Genomic DNA, 24,115 nt, shown 5'->3' with positions numbered 1-24,115 from the left:
TGCCGATTTCCGGTCGATCGACCAACATTCTCGGTCGATCGATCAAGTTGTCGTCGATAAAATAGTTTCTGGTCAGAAACTATTCACACCCAGCACATCCAGTCGATCGACCAATACCCTCAGTCGATCGACTGAAACATCTGACAAAGTCAATTCTGGACAAGAACTGTTCACGCCCAGCTTACTTGGTCGATCGACCACTCATATCAGTCGATCGACTGATACTCCAGAGCAGGATGCAAATCCGTCAACTAGTCTGCATGATTCGTCACTCATTGATGATTTGACGGGGGTTTTAAACCTACGAAAGCCGAAGGTTACTGATCCTACGGCCAGTGTTGCAGTCCCGTATCCGGAGCGTTTGGAGGCTACTAAGCTGGAGCGTAAGTTTGGTAAGTTTCTGGAGATGGTCCAAAATCTTGAGGTAACGGTTCCTTTCACTGATTTAATTACCCAGGTAACCTCTTACGCTAAATTTATGAAAGATATTTTGAATCGTAAGAGAAATTTTCGTGATGATGGTAATGTTGCGTTTGTGGAGGAATGTAATGCTCTTTCACAAGTTAATGTGCCACCTAAATTAAAGGACCCGGGTATTTTCTCAATTCCTTGCACTATAGGTAACCACGTAATTGGAAAGGCCCTTTGTGACTTAGGGGCCAGTGTCAGTGTCATGCCGTATTCTGTTTGCGAAAGGTTAAATATTGGTAGACTTAAGGTGACTGATATTACCGTTCAAATGGCAAATAGATCGACTCAGAGACCTATAGGTGTTCTAGAGGATGTACCCGTTCGAGTGGGTAAGTTTTTTATTCCTGTCGATTTCGTTGTTTTGGACATTGCAGAGGACAGTCTGATACCTATTATATTAGGCAGACCGTTTTTACATACAGCCGGGGCTGTAATAGATGTTAAACGCGGAACCATCACCTTAGAGGTAGGGGATGATACCATTGAGTTCAGTCTTGCTCACAAGGCGATTGCTGACGATGATACGTGTTATTCCATTGATATTGTTGACAGGGTTGTTACTTGTAATTGGAGGGAATCCTTAGCCAAGGATCCCTTAGCTGATCTAACCCGTTTAGATGAGTGTGCAGGTAATACAGTGGAGAATGCAGAGTAGCCAAATGCTTTGGTGGCCTCGATGGAGATCTACGAGCTCAATGAGGAAGAAGATGAGAAGCTTTTAAGCTTGGCCAATGAAAACTTGGTCAACACTTGCTACACCATTGAAGCTGATTCTGTCTATGCTGTAGAGGTAAAGGTACCAGAGCGTAAGCCACTTCCTCCTAATCTTAAGTATGTTTTTCTAGATGATACGGAGCAGTACCCAGCTATTGTTAGCTCTAAGCTTAATGATGACCAGCTGTCTGCTTTGATGTGTGTGCTTAAGAAAAATAGGAAGGCTTTGGGTTACTCTTTGGATGACATTAAGGGCATCAGCCCTGATGTTTGTATGCACAGGATAGAGTTGGAAGAAGGCCACAAGCCTTACAGACAGGGTCAACGCAAGTTGAACCCGAAGATGCAGGAAGTTGTTATGGCTGAGGTGATGAAACTACTCGATGCAGGTATTATTTATACAGTTGGCAACTCCAAGTGGGTTAGCCCAGTTCAGGTAGTCCCGAAGAAAGGAGGGACTACCGTGGTTAAAAATGATAAAAATGAATTAATACCAACTCAAGTAGTGACAGGGTGGCGGATGTGCATTGATTATAGACAGTTGAATGCCGCCACCAAGAAAGACAATTTCCCCCTCCCTTTTGTTGACCAAATGACTGAAAGACTTGCTTCTAACAAATTTTTCTGTTTTCTAGACGGATATTCAGGGTTCTTTCGATCCCTATTCATCCTGGACGATCGTAGTAAGACTACTTTTACCTGTCCACAGGGTGTTTTTGCATATCGTAGAATGCCTTTCGGATTGTGTAACGCCCCTGCTACCTTTCAGAGGTGCATGATGGGGATTTTTTCTGATTATATAGAGAATATTATGGAAGTATTCATGGATGATTTCTCAGTTTATGGTAGTGACTTTGATCGCTGTTTAGCTAACCTCGATAAAGTCATGCAGCGTTGTATAGATGTTAATCTTGTTTTAAACTGGGAAAAGTGTCAGTTTATGGTCAATGAGGGAGTTGTGTTAGGGCATCTGATTTCTGATAAAGGTATACATGTTGATAAGGCAAAGGTGCAGGTGATTGAGCAATTGCCTCCTTCCGTGAATGTTAAAGGAGTAAGGAGTTTCCTTGGTCACGCTGGTTTTTACCGGCGTTTCATTAAGGATTTTTCAAAAATTGCTAAACCACTTACACAATTGCTCCTTAAGGATGCTGTCTTTGAATTTACTGATGAGTGCCATGTCGCTTTTAACAGGTTAAAGGAGGCCCTAGTTTACTGCGCAATCATTCAAATTACCGATTGGGACCTCCCATTTGAGATCATGTGTGATGCCGGCGATTATGCGATCGGTGAAGTTCGGGACAATGAAAGAATAAAGCTTTGAATGCCATATACTATGCGAGCCGAACTCTGGATGAGGCTCAAGTCAATTATTTTACCACTGAGAAAGAGTTTCTAGCTGTTGTTTTTGCCTTAGACAAATTTCGGTCTTATTTGTTAGGTTCTAAGGTTATTGTTTACACTGACCATGCAGCGTTGAAAACTCTCTTTATTAAGAAAGATGCGAAGCCGAGGCTTTTGAGGTGGATACTCCTTTTGCAGGAGTTTGATTTGGAGATCAAAGACAAGAAAGGAGCAGAGAATGTGGTAGCTGACCACTTATCTCGTCTACAAATGACGAAAGGGAGGATTCGTTGCCTATTAATGATTCTTTTCCCGATGAGAGTTTGTTAGCTATTACTACTTCTGGGTCTTATCCACCTCCGTGGTTTGCTGATTTTGCTAACTTTGCTTTGTGACAGTAGGATACCACCCGAGCTTTCATGGCGTGAGAAGAAGCGGTTTGCCTATGATGCTAGACAATATTTTTGGGATGATCCTTATGTTTTCAAGGAATGCGCCGACGGTCTCATCCGGAGATGCGTAGCTCAGTGGGAGGTGAAGGATATCCTAGAGGCTTGCCACTCTTCTGCTTATGGTGGTCATCACGGTCTGTCCAGGACCGCAGCTAAGGTACTCCAATCTGGTTTCTATTGGCCAACTTTGCATGCGTTGTCGCAATTTTGTTCTTTGAGTGCGATGCTTGTCAAAGATCGGGAATATTTCCAAAAGACATGAGATGCCACGGTAGGCATTCTTGAGGTTGAGATTTTCGATGTCCGGGGGCATTGATTATCAAGGACCTTTTCCGAGTAGTCAAGGTAATAAATATATCCTCGTAGTCAGATTATGTATCCAAATGGGTGGAAGCTATTGCTACTCCCCATTGCGATGCAAAGGCCGTGATTAAACTGTTTAAAAAGATCATTTTCCCTCGTTTTGGTGTCCCTCGGGTTGTCATTAGCGATGGGGGAATGCATTTTAAAGAGAAACAACTTAGTGCTTTATTGACTAAATTCGGTGTCCAACATCGTAGAGGTTTGGGGTATCATCCCCAAACTAGTGGTCGAGAGGTTTCTAACAGAGAATTGAAAGAAGTCTTAGCTAAAGTTGTTTCTAAATCACGGAAAGATTGGAGTCTTAAGTTGGATGATGTCTTATGGGCTTATAGAATCTGTTTTAAACGCCAATCGGGATGTCACCATACCGATTGATTTATGGTAAGACATGTCATTTACCTGTTGAGTTAGAGCGTAAGTCTTGGTGGGCTATTTGTGATTTGAATTTGGATCCTAACCTCTCTCTCGTGAGAAATGCATGACACAGCTGAATGAGCTAGAGGAATTTAGGCTGCTGGCCTATGACAATGCAAGGATCTACAAGAAGAAAGCAAAGCGCTGACACGACAAGAGAATCATCAAGCGCGAGTTCCATATTGGCGATAAGGTACTTCTTTTTAATGCTCGTATCCGTCTATTTCCTGGTAAGCTGAAATCCAGGTGGACCGCCCCTATACGGTCCACAAATTGTCACAATGTTCGGATCAGTTGAATTGGAGACCTCTGCTAGAGAAAGGTTCAAGGTTAATGGCCAATATGTGAAGCACTATCATGGATCAGATGCATATGTTGGGAAAGTCGAGGTTTTGTACTTCGACCCGCTATCAGATGATGAAAAGTGAGGTAAAAAGGTCGTGCGGGACCTCTTAAACCAGCGCTAACTGGGAGGCAACCCAGGTTGTAATTTTTTGTAATTTAGGATTTTTATTTTGTTTTTTTTTCATTAAATTTGCATTTTAAGTTTTCTTGTTTTTGTTTTCTTTATTTTCTTTAAATTTGCAATTTCTTGGTTTGGAAAACTTGCGCGCCTTTGATAATTTTTGCAGGAACTTATTTTATGCAAAGTGCGTAGATGGTTTACTGGGTATTTGCGAGAGAAAGACAGGAAGTTATGATGGCAAAATGAGGATGGTTCTCTGATGTACAGGGTGACTAAGAAGCTGAAGCTGATGAAGTCTCAACTTAAAGCACTGAACCATGACTTGTTTTCTGATGTTGAGAAGAATGCTGATATTGCTCATGAGATCCTGCTAGATTCTCAAAAGAAGCTTCAAGTTGATCCAACTAACAAATCTTTAATGGATGATGAGTATAATATCAGGAATAGTTACCAGATGTTGAACAAAGCCAAAATTGCCTTTTTGAGACAAAAGGCAAAATGAAGTTGGGCTCAGAATGGGGATGATAATACTGCAATCTTTCACAAAGCTATCGGGCAGAGGCAGGTTCAGAATAAGGTGGTTCAGATTCATGATGTTCAGGGTCAGATTCACCAGTCACCAGAGGGCATTATGCTAGCCTTTGGGAATTACTATAAAGATTTGCTGGGGACTCAGGGTAGTACTGCAGCATTATATCAGAATATTGTGAGAATGGGTAGATGTGTCCAGGCTGATGAATGGAATGTTCTCAATAGTATTCCAACAAAAGAGGAGATTAAGAGTATAATTTTTGGCATCCCTGTTGATAAGAGTCCGGGCCCTGATGGATATTCGAGCTGTTTTTTCAAAGCATGCTGGGAAATTATGGGTAATGATATCAGTGATGCTATTATTAATTTCTTCCAAGAAGGACATCTACTGAAGCAGTTGAATAACACAAATATGGTTTTAATTCCTAAGGTCAAGAATCCTACTTCAGTCAAGGATTTTAGACCAATTACGTGTTGTAATACTGTGTATAAGGTTATTTCTAAGAGACTTTGTGTGAGATTGGGGCATGTTCTTCCTATGTTAATCAATCCAGTCTAGGCTGCGTTCGTTAAAGGAAGAAGCATTATGGGGAATATTCTTATCAGCCAAGACTTGATTAGGCTGTACAAGAGGGCTAGTGTATCTCCTAGATACATGCTTAAAGTGGACTTGAGGAAGGCATATGATTCCATTGAATGGAATTTTGTGCATCAAATGCTGAGGGCTCTTAACTTTCCCCCACATTTCATTCATCTGGTGATGCAATGCATAACTACTACAACCTTTACTATTGCACTTAATGGCAACACTTATGGTTTTTTCAAAGGTGGGAGAGGGCTAAGGCAAGGTGATCCACTATCCCCTTTGCTCTTTATCTTATGTATGGAATACTTGAGTAGAATGCTTATGGTAGTTTGCAATGGGCCAAATTTCTCTTATCACCCCCTTTGCAAGGGGCTCAAGCTTTCCCACTTAATGTTTGCGGATGACCTTTTACTATTTTGCAAGGGGAATCTGAAGTCAGTATGCACCTTGGTTGAAACTTTTGACTGTTTTACTCGAGCTAGTGGATTACATATCAACACTGACAAGACTGATATAGTGTTTAATGGTGTTCCTTCTGAGGTAGAGGCAGAAATTCTGAGCAGGACTGGTTTCACAAAAGGTAAATTACCTTTTAAGTATCTTGGGGTTCACATCTCTCATAGAAAACTTTCTAAGCTTGATTGTTTCTTATTGGTGGAGAAGATGGTCAATAGAATTAAGGGGTGGAATAAGAGGAAAATATCTTATACTGGCAGGCTAATTTTGGTCAAGTCTGTCCTACCCACCTTGCATAACTACTGGGCACAAATCTTTGTGCTTCCAGCAGGTGTGATGGATAGGATACAGGCATTGTGCAGGAACTTTCTGTGGGAAGGGTCTGACAGTTACTCAAAGGCACCTCTTGTATCTTGGAAGATTGTGTGTCTCCCTACTAAGGCTGGTGGATTGGGTGTCATTGATAGTAGGATATGGAATATTGCAGCCGTTGGGAAGTTATTTTGGTGGATAGCTTCTAAAAAGGATCTCCTCTGGATTACGTGGATTGATAAGGTGTATCTAAAAGGAAGAGACTGGTTTGATTATCAGCCAAATGCTAATAGTTCTTGGGCATGGCGGCAGGTGTGTATGGTGAAGGATAAGCTTGCATCAGGGTATAGTAATGGACAGTGGTAGCATCAGGATGGACATTATACCATTGAAGATGGATATATGTGGTTGAGGCAGGATAATTACCCTAAAGTTCCATGGTTTAACAGTGTTTGGAGTAGACTTAACACTCCCAAACACGTTTTTAATGCCTGGCTCATCAAGCATGGAAGGCTTCTTACTCTGGATAGGTTACATAAAATAGGTATTACTGATCAGAGGACCTGTTACTTGTGTGGAGTGCAGGACGAGGATCATACTCATTTGTTCAGGAACTGCAATTATACTCGCAGGTGCTATGACAGGATGCAGTCTTGGATTGGTGTGTTGGGCAATGGTTTTGGTTCTACTGAACAGATGTTAAAGCTCAGACATTGCTCTGGTTTCCTGAGAAAGTTTTTATGCTCATTGGTTGTAGCTATGCATTATCATATATGGTATGCTCGTAATGTATGCCGTGTGGAGCAGCAGGTGATACATCTAAAGGTTATTGTTAAAACAGTCCTAGAAGATGGTAGATTGGCGTTACTGAGATATCAATACTATCAAATGTCGCATTATGATAGAGAATGGTGCACTCTGAGAGGATTAATGTAAGAGTGTTTAGCTTAGTTAATCCTGATTGTAAGGTGGTCTTAAACTGGTAGGTTGTAATTGGTGCTTGATTTCCTTATTTGGGAAAGTTCTTAATATTACTTACATTTCCACCAAAAAAAAAAGAAATTTTTTCAATTTAAGGAATTAATTAATCTGTATCGACATGCGATCAATTAACTTATCAGTTAAGGGAATTGTCCAATAGGTATGACCTTAAGGGATCAACTGATCACCACCATCAAACAACAGCAACGTCAAACTCTAGTTAGCCAAACGTTACCGATTAATGTTGATCAGTTGACTCTATATATTGAATCATCCCTTTTTGTATTCTTATTATGAGATTTAATATGTGATCGCAGTATTGTTGAGGACAAATACTCCAACAATCTCTCACTTATCTGGGACAAGTGTGCGTCACCAAATCTCTTGTCCTATTACATCTCCCACTCAATGCAACGTGTCTTGTAGGTCGTACTTGTATTTGATCATATCTAAAGTGGGTTCCACAATCTGGAGAGTAACTGTTTTACCAGAATTATCTGCCGTAGATACCTTCCGAGCGTGGCTACGCATTTTCAGTTCACTACTCCTCGAGTGGCCCTGAGATTTATATATCCCTGACAAGGGGATGGACAATTCCTATCGCACTATTCCCTTCGAATACCACAGCTCATCATGACCCAAAAGATGCCCTTTTGCTCTCCATATTCGGAAGTCGTGGAGCAAAAATCAAAGTCAATCAGAAACTGTGCCACATTGGGCGAACTGTCGCTAGTCAAATAATCGACTCAAAAAGAATACTATAGTAGCTCTCTTCACGACCAGGCTATATGAATTACAAGAACTCTATAAGCGGTTACTGCCTGACAGAGTGTCCCATACAGTCTGCCTATGTGATCGACTAGTCATCTCTTATGACCCTATGGCACTTGAATTTGCCATCAATCGACTCACACTCTAGTCACTAGAAGACGTCACCTCATACAACTGACTAGGGGCCAATACTATGTTAATCCAGTTCAGTTTAATAGGGTTCAACGTTGTCCTTACAACCTATTTGGATATAACGAAGTAATAAAAGAGTTTAAAACAAAACTCAAACGATGAATGTATTATGACATATGTAAAATTAATACAATATCAATTACTACATAATCTATAATCCATATATAATTTTGTATATAATCGTACATTTCAATTCAATTGAAATGGTATGACTTATCATGTTAAGCCTATGAGAAATCCTTGGTTAACAAGTCTTAGCAACATCTTGCACCTTACTTAACCTCATTATATACTATTTCCCTTCATTATCTATAATCTTGTATTATAAAACTTTTTGAGTGAGTACGTGTCTAGAACCAATCTAGACATAGGCAAGGCTATCTTGCTTTAGGATAGCTCCCACTATCCTCAAAGTGTGAAGAATTCATCCTTCTTGCATATCTCATAGTTGCAAGTGTACTCAAGGAATCAACTGATCACCACCGTCAAACGACAGTAACGTCAAACTCTAGTGAGTCAATCGTTACTGATAAATGATGATCAGTTGACAATATAATTTCCGTTGTACATTACTCAGATTTTACTCCTCAAAAAATATAGCCAAGATGGTTCTCCAACCATCCTTATGTGTTTAGAATATGGTTTTTGTGTAACTCTTAAGCATAAATCCAATAATTATTTCTAAACACTTATCCTCTCGTATATATCACTTATAGATTCGGATATTAAAGATCCTTTGCATCTCTTCCTAGTCTCCTAATACCTCCTTCACGGAGGAGAGCATTGGTCCATCATTCTCAATGAATAATATGTTATCTACATATGAGACATAGAAGACTTATCATTAGTGCTTCTTGAGTACTAATGGATAGACTATATGGCTATATATTGATTTCACAACGATTCGATTTTAATTTCTCGTCATACTCCAAGTATACGAAGTATAAGAACGAGATAGATCTTAGCATAATAAATTAATCCAGCAGCGGAAGTAAATGGATTCAATTTCTTCATGTTCAATACTTTTGAACTTGTCAAGATTCTTATTAACATAAAAATATTAACTTTATGCTAATATCCATCGAACTAGATATCTTAGGGATGTATTATTCTTCTTCTATGTCTTTCATCACTCATAGTGATCAATATGTCATTCACATATAAGACTAATAATACCACCCTACTCCCACTAAACTTCATGTATAAACAAAACTACTCGACAAATCGAGAAAAGTTTATTACATGACTGAAACGTACCATTCCACTCCTTGACTTCTACTTAAGATTTCTTCTTAAGTTCGTATCCTACCTTAGGATAGTTGCGATTTACAAAACTCATGCATGATGATTTTAAAATCTAATAGTCAAACAATATATAAAATCCGAATTTAACGAAGCGTTGCAATTGGGGTAAACCTCTTACCACCAATCAACCAAGTCATGGAAACATCTTAATGTTTATGTTCAGTTCGGACTTTTGTGGAGTTGAAACTTGATAAAGCATCTTAATAAGTTACAGGTTTGTTACTTTCAAAAAAATAACATGACTCCTGTACACTTAGGTTTCGAAGAAACATTTACTGATTTTGACCAAGAAAGAACATTTTCTTACGTCTTATGATCAGTTTGTGGCTCTTGAACAGTACATTTTTTTCCACACTGTCTTTAAGAAATAATCCTCTTTTCTTTAATAGACAGCATCACGAGCCACAAACCCTTTGTTCTCGTGATCATGTAGAAAGACAGAGCACATGTTTACTCTCGAAACAAGCTACAATTTAGGTACCATGCCTAACCATATCTCATATGAAAAGTAGATGATTGCTTTAACCATGTTTTTCTTTAGTGGAAAATTTAAATGCAAGACAAATTTTATAACAGAAACTACATCTAACTATATTGTAAAGATTCAATCATATTGTAATGAAAGTGAACTTGTGATACCATATCACACTCTTTTTGGTGCAGATAAAAGTCTTCACTTTATTGTTCCTTATTTTAACAAAGTACTAATAATTTGGTTTTATAATCTCTAGGTTTTGATACTTTTTAAACATTCATTGAACTTATTCAAAGAATTTCACTTCTTACCTCATTAAGTGGATACCAAGTATCTACCTAGTTCGTTGGCAAAAGAGATGAAGAAGTAATAACCTTTTCTGATTGAAATTGTATTCGACCATACACTTCAAAGTGTAAATAGGGCGAATATCTTGCTCTATTCATAATCCTTTTCAAGAAAAAGTTATGAATTATCTTGCTTTGAATACAAGATTCGCACACATCAAAAGATTCCCAATCAAATGGTTTGGAAGACTAGTCAAAACTAGTTTCTAAATGCGATTTTCAATCGAGAATTGAGAAATGATTGGGGTCACCGACTTGAATCTTGTATATATGACATTTATTTTTAGTTTGAATATAATTACCTTTATTTGTATGGTCTTACGATAAACTTGATCGTGGTATGTAAGGGCACAACACTTGTTTTAATTGCACAATAGAGAAATCCTTTGCGTTTTATAAAAAAACTTGAATTATATTCTTATTTAGACTTATTGTACATCATAACAATTATTGAGGTACATTTCTAAATACAAAACTAAAATGACTACACTACAACATTCTTGCTAGTCGTCACACGATAATGCCAAATATTATGATGAAAACCACAAATTTGTATCAAATACTCATGATGTGGTAATTAGCAAGACTGCAATGTCATTGTCATAGATATCAGGAAGGAATATGTTGGAGTCACACGACCAACTTCCTTCATCTTTACTTATTTGGGATTTGTCTCTATTTTAGTATCTAACACTTTCTCTTTCGAGCCTAGTTCTATCCTTAGCAATAAGAACCCTAGTTCTATCCTTAATAATTAAGATAGGTACTTACTTCTTATTGCTCCCACTGACTTCAAGAATTTCTACTTGATGAAGACTTATCTTCATTTAAATTCCTAGTTAATCTTTCACAAGGGTTAAATCTATTGTGGTATTTGGTTAATTAAAATTTCAAACAAATTAATTTACCAATTTAACATTGTCATGTTCATAACAACTTAAGTACTTGATGACAAGTGTTTAGGTTCAGCAATAAGACTTTTGAACCGTGGATGCATAGAAGATATTATCAAAACATATTTTGACTAATCATTATTTCTATTCATACTTTTTCACAAGAAATCATACATAGGCATGTTTGGAATTTTAGATGCTAATCTTATATGACATAGGACAACTCTTATGGAGTTCTATAGAATAGAACGATTCCTATGGAGCTAGTCCATGCCTTACTTAAACGGTTCAATTGAGACTTTTAGAAAGGAGATTCTATTTGTCTTTGGCTATAGTGGTTTAATAGAGACATAAGTTAAAATCGAAATGACATCGTATATATCTAAGAGCAAAGATATAGAACAAATTTAACCAACGAAATAGTGGGAAAACTAACATTCATCGTAATATATGAAAACTTTTAGCAAGTTTTAGCATTTATATAATGAACTCCACCCAAGTATATAAACGATTCCAAGACCCAAATTCATACTAGCTCGATTGTGGGACAACGGTCCCTCTACAACCTTTACTAATACAATTTGGTGGGTTAACCCATTTAACCGATTCTACACTTAGAACTCTCGGTCGATGAAATTACATTAACTTCATCTTTAGCCCGAACCTATTGGGACAACGGTCCCTCTAATATTTTCGTTGAGATCAACCAAATTTCGAAGTATAGTAACATTTTATTACCCCATTTACCCAACGTTAAAAGAAAGCACCCCGGTATAATATTTCAATACCGTATTGTACCTTTAATGAAATTGGGATTCATGAGTTCTTACTATTTGGTAAGGCTAAGTCTCAATTTTTAGAAATGTGAAGGTCTTGTCAATTTATTATCTATCTCTTTTAAGTGAACTAAATTAGTGATCTATCAATAATTATAATTGACAAGGTCGAGAACTCGATATAAAAAGATATGCATGTGATGTTATGGCGATTTGGCATGCATGCAAACATATAAAACAGAACATGTAAAAAAAACAATTTCCTAGTATGGACTTTCCTAAAATAGAAAATCTAATAATCTATTACATATTTGGAAACTAACTCCTTTGGTCCCTTGAACTTCATGTGACAGCCTCCCAAGGAAACACCGTCTTGATCGGAACTCCTTTCCGAATGGCTCCGTCTTTAGGAAACTTCGGAATTACAAAATAACAATAAAATACATAGCATATCCTATTATACATTTGTAATAAAAATTTAAATCTATTAAATTACAAAACGGTGATGCGAAATCATATTAAAATTACAACCAAATCGATATTCCCTTACATTACGGGTAATACTGATTAAAAACTAAGGCCAAAATAAGACAAATTACATGATTCAAAATTACATAAATTTAAATGACATACATCTATAAAAATATGTAGCATAATATGTGTATTCAACATGCAAAAAAGAATGTGCCAAATCGCCTTACTAGATTATATCGTATATCGCTTTGGTTTTATGGAAATGTGTGACTTTTAACTCATTAAAATCCCCAAAATAATACTTTAATCAAATTTAAGCCCATGTTAATTACCCTAACTGTCTTAGGACTCAAATATTAGTCTACACTAAGATTTGACAATAATATAACTTGGTTTTACATTATTGCTCATTATAATCTCATTAATCTTAACAATTAAGAAATAATTACATATAAATCATAAAAATTTGGAAAAATTTGAAATCAAAATTTTTGTATATTCTAGAATATGACCAAGATCCCAAAAATTCGATAAAAATTTCTCACAAAGCATTTTTTGTTTATTTCATGGATAAATAGCATAAATTATAATTTTTACAACTTAATTCCAAATTAATCACAAAAAATTATGAAAAAATTTAAAATCAAAATTTTGAACATACTATAATAATTTCTAGATCCTTGGAAAATATAAATATAACCAAAAATTTCGAATTTAATTTTTATGACTAATAAAGTTGCCTTTTATTGATTTTATCACATAAAAATCAATAAACACACAAAATTAACAAAATTAATTTTTCTTTTTCACATCAATGTTCTAATTATGTGTGAAACTCAGGGGAAAACATTTTATGCCATAAATTTCGTTTTAGCTAATTTTTAGCTTATATAATCTCGATTTATTCTATTTTACCCATTAAAATCATAAATCATGCACAATTAATCACATTAACTTCAAATTTTACATACAATAAGTAAAATATGCATGTGAGATCATATAAAAATTTCGTGGCCAGAAACATCATATAACTATTTTTAGTTATTAAATAACCATTTTAGTCACTAAAATGTTATTATTATCCAATAAATTATAAAAGTGAGCAATAAAATTCCATAAATCATCTAAAATAACCTAAAATATATTAGGACCAGAATGTATACATGTATGGAAAAATTTCGTGCATATACTATATAAACACAAATTTTTTGGTTTTTGTTTTAGTCATCTAATAACTCGTAAAAAACTCAAAAAACGATTTGCATGCATCAACAAAGCTCTTATACCAATTGTTAGATTCTTTAACCTCTAATTAGACTCCTCTAATTAGTTTCTAAATTACTCACTAATTTAGAATAATAGATCTAGTGCATGCAATATGTAAATAAATGAAATAAAGAGAAAAACAATTTCCCTTACACATGAGGGAGAGGGGGGGGGGGGATATTGGGCACAAGGTAGGACACCTTCCTTACCTTATTCTTGAGCTTAATAACATTAGGATGATCCTCCAAAAACCAAAGTTCCAAATTAGAAACTCTCCTCTTAGTTGCACCAAAGACTTACCCTTAACACTAATATAATTACTAACTAATCCTTAAATTATTAAATCTATTATTAATATAAATACTACATCTAGTATTCTAGTGATAATATTAGATTTTGAACATATTTTATGAATAAACTATTTATGAGAGAAGGAGAGAATAAGAGCATAAGAGTTTTTCATGTATCAAAATGAGAACTCATCTCATCATAAAAGGGGATGGGGTGCCGGTTTTTAGGGTCCATGGGTAAGGGATAAAGCTTTTTCTTTTTGCTTTTTGTCTTACCAAAAAAATAGGCTGTGTTTAGGTGTAGGTCAAGTGTGATGATTATGCTTTTCCATATAAAATAATCAACCACATACACCAAAAACTACCTACTAAAACCGGCTCCCACACTTAAAATGGACTCCATTTTATTTTATGTAAGTTGTCATTTGTAATATGCTGTGACATGTGAAATGTAACATGTCATTAGTAATATAAATACATATTTAACTAATTAAATATCATAATATATTAAATAAATTACATTTAACAAATTAACAAGTAATTAACAATTACATATATATAAAATGGGTCACATTAAATCTAGTTAATATAATCTACAACATTTTATAATTATAACTAACTAATTACTCTTATCTCAAATGTTTCATAAAGATTGATCAATTTTAGTAATGTAACATATAAATTACTAAATAGAATCTTATTTAATCACATTACAATAAGATATATGATTCTCACTCACAAATGAAATTTGCTCAATTTAAGGAATTAATTAATCTGTATCGACATACAATCAATTAACTTATCAGTTAAGGGAATTGTCCTATAAGTTTGACCTTAAGGGATCAACTGATCACCACCGTCAAACGACAGTAACGTCAAACTCTAGTCAGCCAATCGTTACCGATTAATGTTGATCAGTTGACTATATATATTGAATCATCGATTGTTAGGTTCATAAACCCCTAATTAGACTCCTTTAATTAGTTTCTAAATTACTCACTACTTTAGAATAATAGATCTAGTTACATGCAATATGTAAATAAATGAAATAAGGAGAAAAATGATTTTACCCTTATAATTGGTGGACCGAATTTTTGGGCACAAGGTAGGACACCTTCCTAACCTTGTTCTTAAGCTTAATAACATTATGATGATCCTCCAATAACCAAAATTCCATATTTGGAACTCTCCTCTTAGTTGCACCCAAGACTATCCCATAACACTACTAATATCATTAACTAGATAATATTACTAGTTACCTTAAATATCAAATCTAATACTTATATTATTACTACAATAGTAATCTTGAGTTTTATTAGATTTTTAGTACAAAATTTGAACATAAAAACCATTTTTACGAGAGAGGAAGTGTGAGAGATAAAGATGAGCATTAGACTAATAATAAGAGAACTTCTTATTCTCTTAAAGGGAGGGGGGAGCCGGTTTTTGGGCTTAGAAAAGGGTGAGCATGCCTTCTCCTTTTTGTCTTCTCAAAACATAGGTAGGCTAGGTCTAGGTTTTGGAGCCATCATTATTTTTAAAGCATCTTGTGCTAAGATAAAGAGAAACCCTAAACACCCATAAACACCCCTAAAACCAGTCCACCCTACGTAAAATGGACTACATTTTATCTTTGTAATTTTTTCATTTGTAATATGGTGTGGCATGTGACAAATAACATGTCATTAGACATATGAATGAATATTTAACAAATTAAATATCATTACATATCAAATAAAATTACATTTAACAAATTAACAAGTAATTCACAATTACATGTATATAAAACGTGTCACATTAAATCTAGTTAATATAATCTACAATATTTTGCAATTATGATTAAATAATTACTCTTATCTCAAATGTTTCATAAACATTAATCAATTTTAGTAACATAACATATTAATTAGTAAATTGAATCTTATTTAATCACATTACAACAAGACATATAACACTCACTCATTGATAAAAATTTGTTCAATTTAAGGATTTAATTAATCTGTATCGACATAAAACTATTTAAGTTATCAGTTAAGGGAATTGTCCTATAGGTGTGACCTTAAGGGATCAACTGATCACCACCGTCAAACGACAGTAACGTTAAACTCTAGTCAGACAATCGTGTAATAGTACGGTTTTCTATGTCTGTGGGTACTCTATCGAGTAGGGCTTACTCTGTCGAGTAAGTATCTTTTTACGCAAAACAGTAGCTGACCTGATGGGTACTCGATCGAGTGCGTGTGACACTCGATCTAGTAAGGGAGACTCGATCGAGTAAGTGTGTCTTACGGGTTGTTTTAGCCGGGTTTTGTTAATAATGCGAGATTAATATAAAAGGGCTTCCGTCACTATTCTTAATCACTTTTAACCTTTCTAAAACCTTTCAAAGAGAAAAGGAGTTACGTAGTTCATTTTCTTCGCATTGTTAACAAATCCCAATGCTAGGATCGTCGGGTTATCTTGTCCTTTACGCCGTTGTGATCATCGTGTCCAGGGTAAGTTTCTTGTATGATTTTTATAATGTTTTTATAAGTTTGGTTAAAACCCTAATTGGGTAGTTTTGGGGGTTTTGGGTGTATTGTATTGTTTTGGTGGTAATTGTATGTATATGTGTTATAGGAGGAGGATTCGTAGAGGAACGTTTTTTATTAGTTGTTGTGACGGTCTCGTGTGATTGCTATTCCAGGTAGGGTTTCCCTACTCAGTATTGTTTACATGGCATTGTGATAATTGGTTGTTGTTGTTGTTGTGTCGGTATTGAATTGGATAGTGGTTGATTGTATTGTTGGTTGTATAACTGTCTGTGGTTTGCGAGGTGCGTCCTTGGCTGAGTGGAGTCACTTGCGGGAGTGGCTCCACGCCCTTGATTCGCCTTTTGTGGAACCCACCATAGAAGGGATGTTCACATTTAGGAACTTGGGTTTATCTCTCGGATGAGATGAGCACGGCTTAGGTGGGAACGGCTGGGTCCCCCACTGGCGGTGTGGAATACTTGTTGCGATGAGTATTCTGGGAGGTTGTATAAGGGTGTATCTATGATAGTTGGGTAGGTTGACCTACCAGTGGACTTGTTAGAGTTTTCTTTGGATGGTTTTGAGATGATAGTTGGTATGGACTGGTTGGGTAAGTACAAGGCTATAATAGACTGTCACCAAAAGAGAGTCTCTTTGAGAGGTCCTAAGGGAGTTAGTGTGTCTTATCGTGGGTTTGTTGTCAAACACAAAGTCAAGTTAATTGCAGCAGTGACCTTGAAGTCTTATCTGAGGAAGGGGTGTCCGTTGATCTTAGGCCATGTGAGAGACCATAATATGGTGAGTTCAACAGTTGATCAGATACCGGTGGTGGGAGAGTTTCCAGATGTCTCTCCGGAGGAGATACCAGGGTTACCACCAAAGAGGGAGATAGATTTCAGTGTGAAGTTGAAACCAGGGACAGGACCAATTTCTAAGTCCCCGTACCACATGGGTCCTAAGTAGTTGGAGGAGCTGAAGAAACAACTGGATGATTTGATTGACAAGGGGTACATTAGACCTAGTGTATCACCGTGGGGAGCACTAGTTCAGGATGGGAGTTTGAAGCTATGCATCGATTACAGAGAGCTGAACAGGGTTACAGTGAAGAACAAGTATCCTTTGCCAAGGATAGATGATTTGTTTGATCAGTTGAACAGGGCAGCGGTCTTTTCTAAGATCGATTTGAGGTTGGGTTATCATCAGGTAAAGATTCGGGATGAGGACATACTAAAGACAACTTTTACATCGAGATATGGTCACTATGAGTATGTTGTGATGCCGTTTGGGTTATCTAATGCACCTGCAGTGTTTATGGATTTGATGAACCGGGTTTTCACTCAGTTTTTGGATCGGTTTGTTGTGGTCTTTATCTATAATATCTTAGTCTATTCTAAGACTAAGGAGGAGCATGAGGAGCATTTGAGGTTAGTGTTGCAGACTTAGCGAGACAATCAGCTATATGTAAAGTTGTCTAAGTGTGAGTTTTGGCTCGAGGAGGTTGCCTTTCTGGGGCATGTGATTTCAAAGAAGGGTGTAGCTGTGGATCCGGCAAAGATAGAGGCAGTTACTCGGTGGGAAGCACCGAAGAATGTGGCAGAGATCAGGAGTTTCTTGGCTTTGGCAGGGTACTATCGTCGATTTGTGAAAGACTTTTCCAAGATAGCCAGACCTATGACATCGTTAATGAGGAAGGATAACAAGTTTCGTTGGGATGAATGTTGTGAGACGGCCTTCCAAACATTAAAGGAGCGTTTGACCACAGCTCCAGTCTTAGTATTACCTGAAGGATGTGAGAACTTTGAGGTATATACAGATACTTCAAAGAATGGTTTGGGATATGTGCTGATGCAGAACGGGAAAGTGATTGCCTATGTTTCTAGGCAATTGAAGGCTTATGAAGAGAACTACCCGACACATGATCTGGAGTTGCGTGCAGTTGTGTTTGCTCTTAATATTTGAAGGAACTATCTTTATGGGGCGACCTTTAAGGTGTTTTTAGATCACAAGAGTCTCAAGTAAATCTTCACTCAAAAGGAGCTGAACATGAGACAGAGGAGGTGGATGAAGCTGATAGGGAATTATGACATGGATATTATATACCATGAAGGGAAACCGAACATGGTTGCAGATGCGCTGAGCATGGAGAGTGTGCATTCTCTATGCACAATTATGTCTTTGATGAGGTTGAGAGATGAGGTGGGGAAGATGGGGATACATATGATACTGAAAGGGGATGCTATAGGGGACTTGACAGTGGAGCCAGATCTTTTTGATGACATTTGCAGGAAACAGGTCTTGGATCCTAAGATTGAGGAGTAGAGAGCTGGAGTAGAGAAAGGGACGGTATCTCGGTTCTCTATTCATACAGATGGCAGTGTGAGATTCGATGGGAGATGGTATATTCCTAGTGATGAGGAGTTGAAAAATATGATCATGACAGAGGCTCATTGCATACCATATTCGGTACATCCAGGTGGTGACAATTATATATAGATTTGAAGAAGACTTTCTGGTGGCCTGGGATGAAGAAGGAAACAGCTGTGTTTGTGGCACGTTGTTTGACATGTCAGAGGGTTAAGGGAGAGCAGCGACGATCACAAGGTAAGATTCAGTCTCTTGAGGTACTTGAGTGGAAATGGGAGTCTATCTCTATGGATTTTATAGTGGGTTTGCCAAGGGGTCAACAAGGTAACAATATGATATGGGTAATAGTTGATCGTTTGACCAAATTAGCTCACTTTGTGCCGATGAAAGATAATTGGACCAAGATACAGTTAGCTTTGGCTTATAGGAGGCATGTGTTTCGTTTACATAGGGTGCCTAAGGATATAGTGTCAGATAGAGATGTGAGGTTCATATCACGGTTTTGGAAAGAGTTGCAGGAGTTGATAGGATCTACTTTGAAGATGAGTACTGCGTTTCATCCTACGACAGATGGCCAGACAGAGAGGACCAACAAGACTTTAGAGGATATGCTGCGAGCTTGTGTGATGGATTTTGGTGGTAGCTGGGAGGATAGATTGGACCTCATTGAGTTTTCTCATAACAACATCTATCCCACGAGTATTGGGATGGCACCATTTGAGGCTTTGTATGTAAGGAGGTGTAGGAGTCCGATTTGTTGGGATGATAGAGTTGAGGCAGTGGTTTTAGGACCATAGATGGTACAGGAGATGGTAGAACAGGTTAAGCTGATCAGACAAATGATGAAAGCGGCCCTGGATCGACAAAAGAGCTATGCAGATTTACACCGTCGTGACATAGAGTTTCAGGTCGGGGACAAGGTTATGTTGAAAGTGTCTCCTATGCGTGGGTTCATACGGTTTGTTAAGAAAGGGAAGCCGAGCCAGAAGTTTATCGGACCATACGAGATTTTGGATCGTGTGGGTAAGGTTGCATGCCGGTTAGCGTTGCCAGCAGCTTTGGGTAGGGTGCTTGATGTGTTTCATGTGTCTCAGTTGCGGAAGTATGTGAGCGATCCTTCACTTGTGTTAGAGGTGGAGAACATAGAGTTGGATGAGTCTTTGTCGTATCTTGAGGTGCCAAAACAGATTCTTGATCGCAAGGTTCGGAAAACTAGGCATGGGGAAACAGTGTTGCTTAAGATTCTTTGGTCTAACCATGAGGTAGAGGAAGCTACTTGGGAGGGGAAAGAGGCTATTAGGGAGAGATATCCGTCTCTTTTTTATCAGGTATGTGTGGTTACGGGGACGTAACCATGTTTCTTTGGGGGGGGGGGGGGTAGGAGATGGTCGCATAAGGTTTTTGTATGTTTTATGTTAGTTTTAGTACAACTAGTAGTTGCTTTGAGTCGGTTTGAGTGTTGGTTGGGAGTTTTGTTTTGAGTTTTGTGTTGAGTTTTGGTTATGTTGTTGTGTCGGAGTTGAGATAGTGTGTTTTGTTTTTGTCTAGGGGTTTAACTTCGGAGACGAAGTTCTTTTTAAGGAGGGAAGACTGTAATACTATGGTTTTCTATGTCTGTGGGTACTCTATCGAGTAGGGCTTACTCTGTCGAGTAAGTATCTTTTTACGCAAAACAGTAGCTGACTTGATGGGTACTCGATCGATTACGTGTGACACTCGATCGAGTAAGAGGCACTCGATCGAGTAAGTCACTTACTCGATCGAGTAAGTGTGTCTTACGGGTTGTTTTAGCGGGGTTTTTTTAATAATGCGAGATTAATATAAAAAGGCTTCCGTCACTATTCTTAATCACTTTTAACCTTTCTAAAACCTTTCAAAGAGAAGAGGAGTTACGTAGTTCATTTTCTTCGCATTGTTAACAAATCCCAAGGCTAGGATCATCGGGTTATCTTGTCCTTTACGCTGTTGTGTTCGTCGTGTCGAGGGTAAGCTTCTTGTATGATTTTTAAAATATTTTGATAAGTTTGGTTAAAACCCTGATTGGGTAGTTTTGGGGGTTTTGGGTGTATTGTATTGTTTTGGTGGTAATTTTATGTATATGTGTTATAGGAGGAGGATTCGTAGAGGAACGTTTTTGATTAGCTGTTATGACGGTCTCGTGTGATTGCTATTCCAGGTAGGGTTTCCCTACTCAGTATTGTTTACATGGCATTGTGATAATTGGTTATTGTTGTTGTTGTGTCAGTATTGAATTGGATAACAGTTTATTGTATTGTTGGTTGTATAACTGTTTGTGGTTTCCGAGGTGCGTCCTCGGCTGAGTGTAGTCACTTACGGGAGTGGCTTCAAGCCCTTGATTCGCCTTCTGTGGAACCCGCCACAGAAGGGATGTGCACATTTATGAACTTGGGTTTATCGCTCGGATGAGATGAGCGCGGCTTAGGTGGGAACGGTTGTGGTCCCCCACTAGCGGTGTAGAATACTTGTTGCGATGAGTATTCTAGCAGGACTACACACTTTAGTGTGTAGTCAGGTGTGTGGTGATATGATGGAGATTGGTTTGGTTGGAATGGATTGAATTGTTGTATTGCTTTTGTTACAACTGTGTCATTTTGTGTAATCAGTACTGACCCCGTTTAAATGTTTTAAAAATTGTGGTGATCCATTCGGGGATGGTGAGCAGTTATTGAGTAGGTATGAGTTGATGAGCATGGGATAGCTAGGTTGAGCCACCACGAGCTGTTTAAAAATCTTCCGCTATGTCAAAACATTCTTTCACATTGTTTTTGTTGGTTTGGCAGTTTTGAGGAACATTTGTATTTTACTTTATCAGTTTTGGTTTTGGACGTGTATCACGTTAAACATATTTAATAAAGTATGTTTCTTTATTGTCTATTTGATATACCTTGCCTCGGGTAACCGAGATCGTAGCATTCCCATGCCTTAAGTGGTCCTGGTAAGGCACTTGGAGTATGGGGGTGTCAGCGAATTGTTACCGATTAAAGTTGTTCAGTTGACAATATATTGAATCATCCCTTTTGTATTTTTGTTATGAGATTTAATATGTGATCACACTATTGTTGAGGACACATACTCCAACAATCTCCCACTTGTCCGAGACAAGTGTGCGTCACCAATTCTCTTGTCTATTTACATCTCCCACTCAATGCAAGGTGTCTTGCAGGTCATACTTTCATTTCATCATATCTAGAGTGGTTTCCTCGATCTGGAGAGTAACTGTTTGATCGGAATTATCTGCTGTAGATACCTTCCGAGCGTGGCCACGCATTTTCAGTTCACTACTCCTCGAGTGGCCCTGAGATTTATATAACCCTGACAAGGGGGTGGACAATTCCTATAGCATTATTCCCTTCAAATACCACAGCTCATTGATGCGTGCATTTTATATAGGTATTTCGTACTTCATTTGCACGCATTTCTATGCATTTTGTGTAGTGTTTAGCTACAAATGTCCCCCGAATTGTCTACTTTGGTTTCTCTTGTCTTATTTGCAGGAATGAACCAAATAGGAGCATAATCAATCTTAATACCTGTCCTTATGCATGCATTTAAGAGATTAGTTGAGTCGGAGCCTTAAGACTACTATTTTGAGATGCGCAAAGAAGTAAGTTAGCTAGGCGAGCAAAGGAAGAACTTCAAATTACTAGTGCCTAATTTGAAGAGACATATCTCGAGTTATACAATATATTTTCAGGTTATTTCAATTGGAGATTAAATTATGTCCTCTTAGCTTTCCAACGCCACCGGAAACGCCCTGTTTTCCCAAGTAACGAAGAAATGGCAGCCGTTTGAAATTTAGTGCGCGAAGCAGGAATTGTGCGCTGGAAAGTAGTCGATCGAGTACAATTGTGTTCGATCGACTCCTTTTTATACTCGATCGAGTAGTGCCTATTTAATAAGTATTCGATCGAGTACTTAAAGTACTCGATCGACAGGTTTTAGCTTGGATTTGCTCGATCGAGTGATATAAAAGTCCTCGATCGAGTATTTAGCTATTATACTCGGGATTTTTATCCCGTGATAGATTTAGTTTTGTTAATTTTCACTTCCCTTTATAAGGGAGTCGTAACTAGGTTAATAGGGACTTCTTCTTTTACCTTTTAATACTTCTCTTAATCAACTTTTCTCTCTTAATCTCTCTTCACTGTAACTTTTCTCTCTTGATCTCTTGCTTTGATTTTGGTTTGTTCTCTACGCCGGAATTGCTTGAGATTGTAATCCCCCTTCTCCTTTTAAACTTAATCTCATTATTTGTTACTTTAATTACTTGTTCTTCTCTTAATTAATTTCTACCCTAATTTGTTTTATGCTTAATCATTATTATTTCATCATGCTTTCTATTATTAGTTCATTCATTGTTATTAACATTGACAACATTAGTAATATGAGTAACTAAACTCTTTCATGTCGGGATTAGGGGATCTATGGTAGGATTGTGACGATGTAGCGAATAGACTAGACAGTTTACTTGTGAGAATCTGTCCCCATAGCAATATAATTGTATCACCAATTTAGTCGAATGCATGCTTCTAAATTACATTAATCAGGTTAATTTCGTTCCTGGATCGGAAGATTGGAATGAACAGACCAGCTATGAACAGTAGACTACCCTAATGAGGACGGAAGTTAAGTTAGCGGAAATCTAGGATAGAAAGTAGACCGGAAGGACCTTTCCTGTATCCTTCTCACAGTAGATTGTCTAGGCTATTTATAGCTGAGTCGATAGACTATCATGGTGAACCGAAATCCTGACATACCTCTTTTATCTGATTACTTTTATCACTTTTTCTCGCTTTACTACTCTTACTTTATTTCTCTTACCCTTAAACCTTTAGTAGTTTGGAAAACCAAATTCAAAACCCCCATTGTGACTTAGATAGACGCACTTACAGATAGATACCTTGCCTCCCTGTGGAGATCGACCCTACTTATCACTAGCTTCTGTTAGTATATTTAGGTATTTATTTTTGGTACAGAAACGACCGTATCAAATTTTGGCGCCGTTGCCGGGGAGGCAGCGTAGTTTTATCTGTTTTTATTTAGTCTATTTCTTGTCTCAAGGAACCTCGATTCCTTGAGACCGTTCTCATGTCTTTCGTTCTTGACTTTCCGCAGAGAGAGAACGAAAGTTTTGGTTCTTATATAGACATGTGGGAGGAGTGGCTCGAACTAAGACAAGGAATGCTTTCGGGTCTCCAAATATGCCAGTCTATCATCCGGGTAATTAATGCCCCTACGCGAGCATACCTCGAGGCTAATAGTAAGTGGGATTTCGAAGGAATCCCGTAAAAGAGGTATTAGAATTTTTTGAATGGTTTGCTACTGAAACTCTTAAACC

General features: G+C 37.4%; 1 protein-coding gene across 1 annotated transcript; it reads left to right on the top strand.

Annotated features, from left to right (window-relative positions):
• Positions 1-6,511: 6,511 nt before the first annotated feature.
• LOC141629650 (uncharacterized) lies at positions 6,512-7,045 on the top strand. Its single transcript, XM_074442624.1, has one exon. The coding sequence runs from the start codon at positions 6,512-6,514 to the stop codon at positions 7,043-7,045; it is 534 nt and encodes a 177-aa protein (XP_074298725.1).
• Positions 7,046-24,115: the final 17,070 nt, after the last annotated feature.

This window comes from Silene latifolia, chromosome Y, assembly GCF_048544455.1.
Source record: "Silene latifolia isolate original U9 population chromosome Y, ASM4854445v1, whole genome shotgun sequence".
NCBI classification, from domain to species: domain Eukaryota; kingdom Viridiplantae; phylum Streptophyta; class Magnoliopsida; order Caryophyllales; family Caryophyllaceae; genus Silene; species Silene latifolia.
This window is presented reverse-complemented; position numbering and strand designations above follow the sequence as displayed.

Bases quoted from the DNA above. Each gene is read 5' to 3' on its own strand.
- LOC141629650 (XM_074442624.1), top strand. From the start codon at position 6,512: ATGTGGTTGAGGCAGGATAATTACCCTAAAGTTCCATGGTTTAACAGT.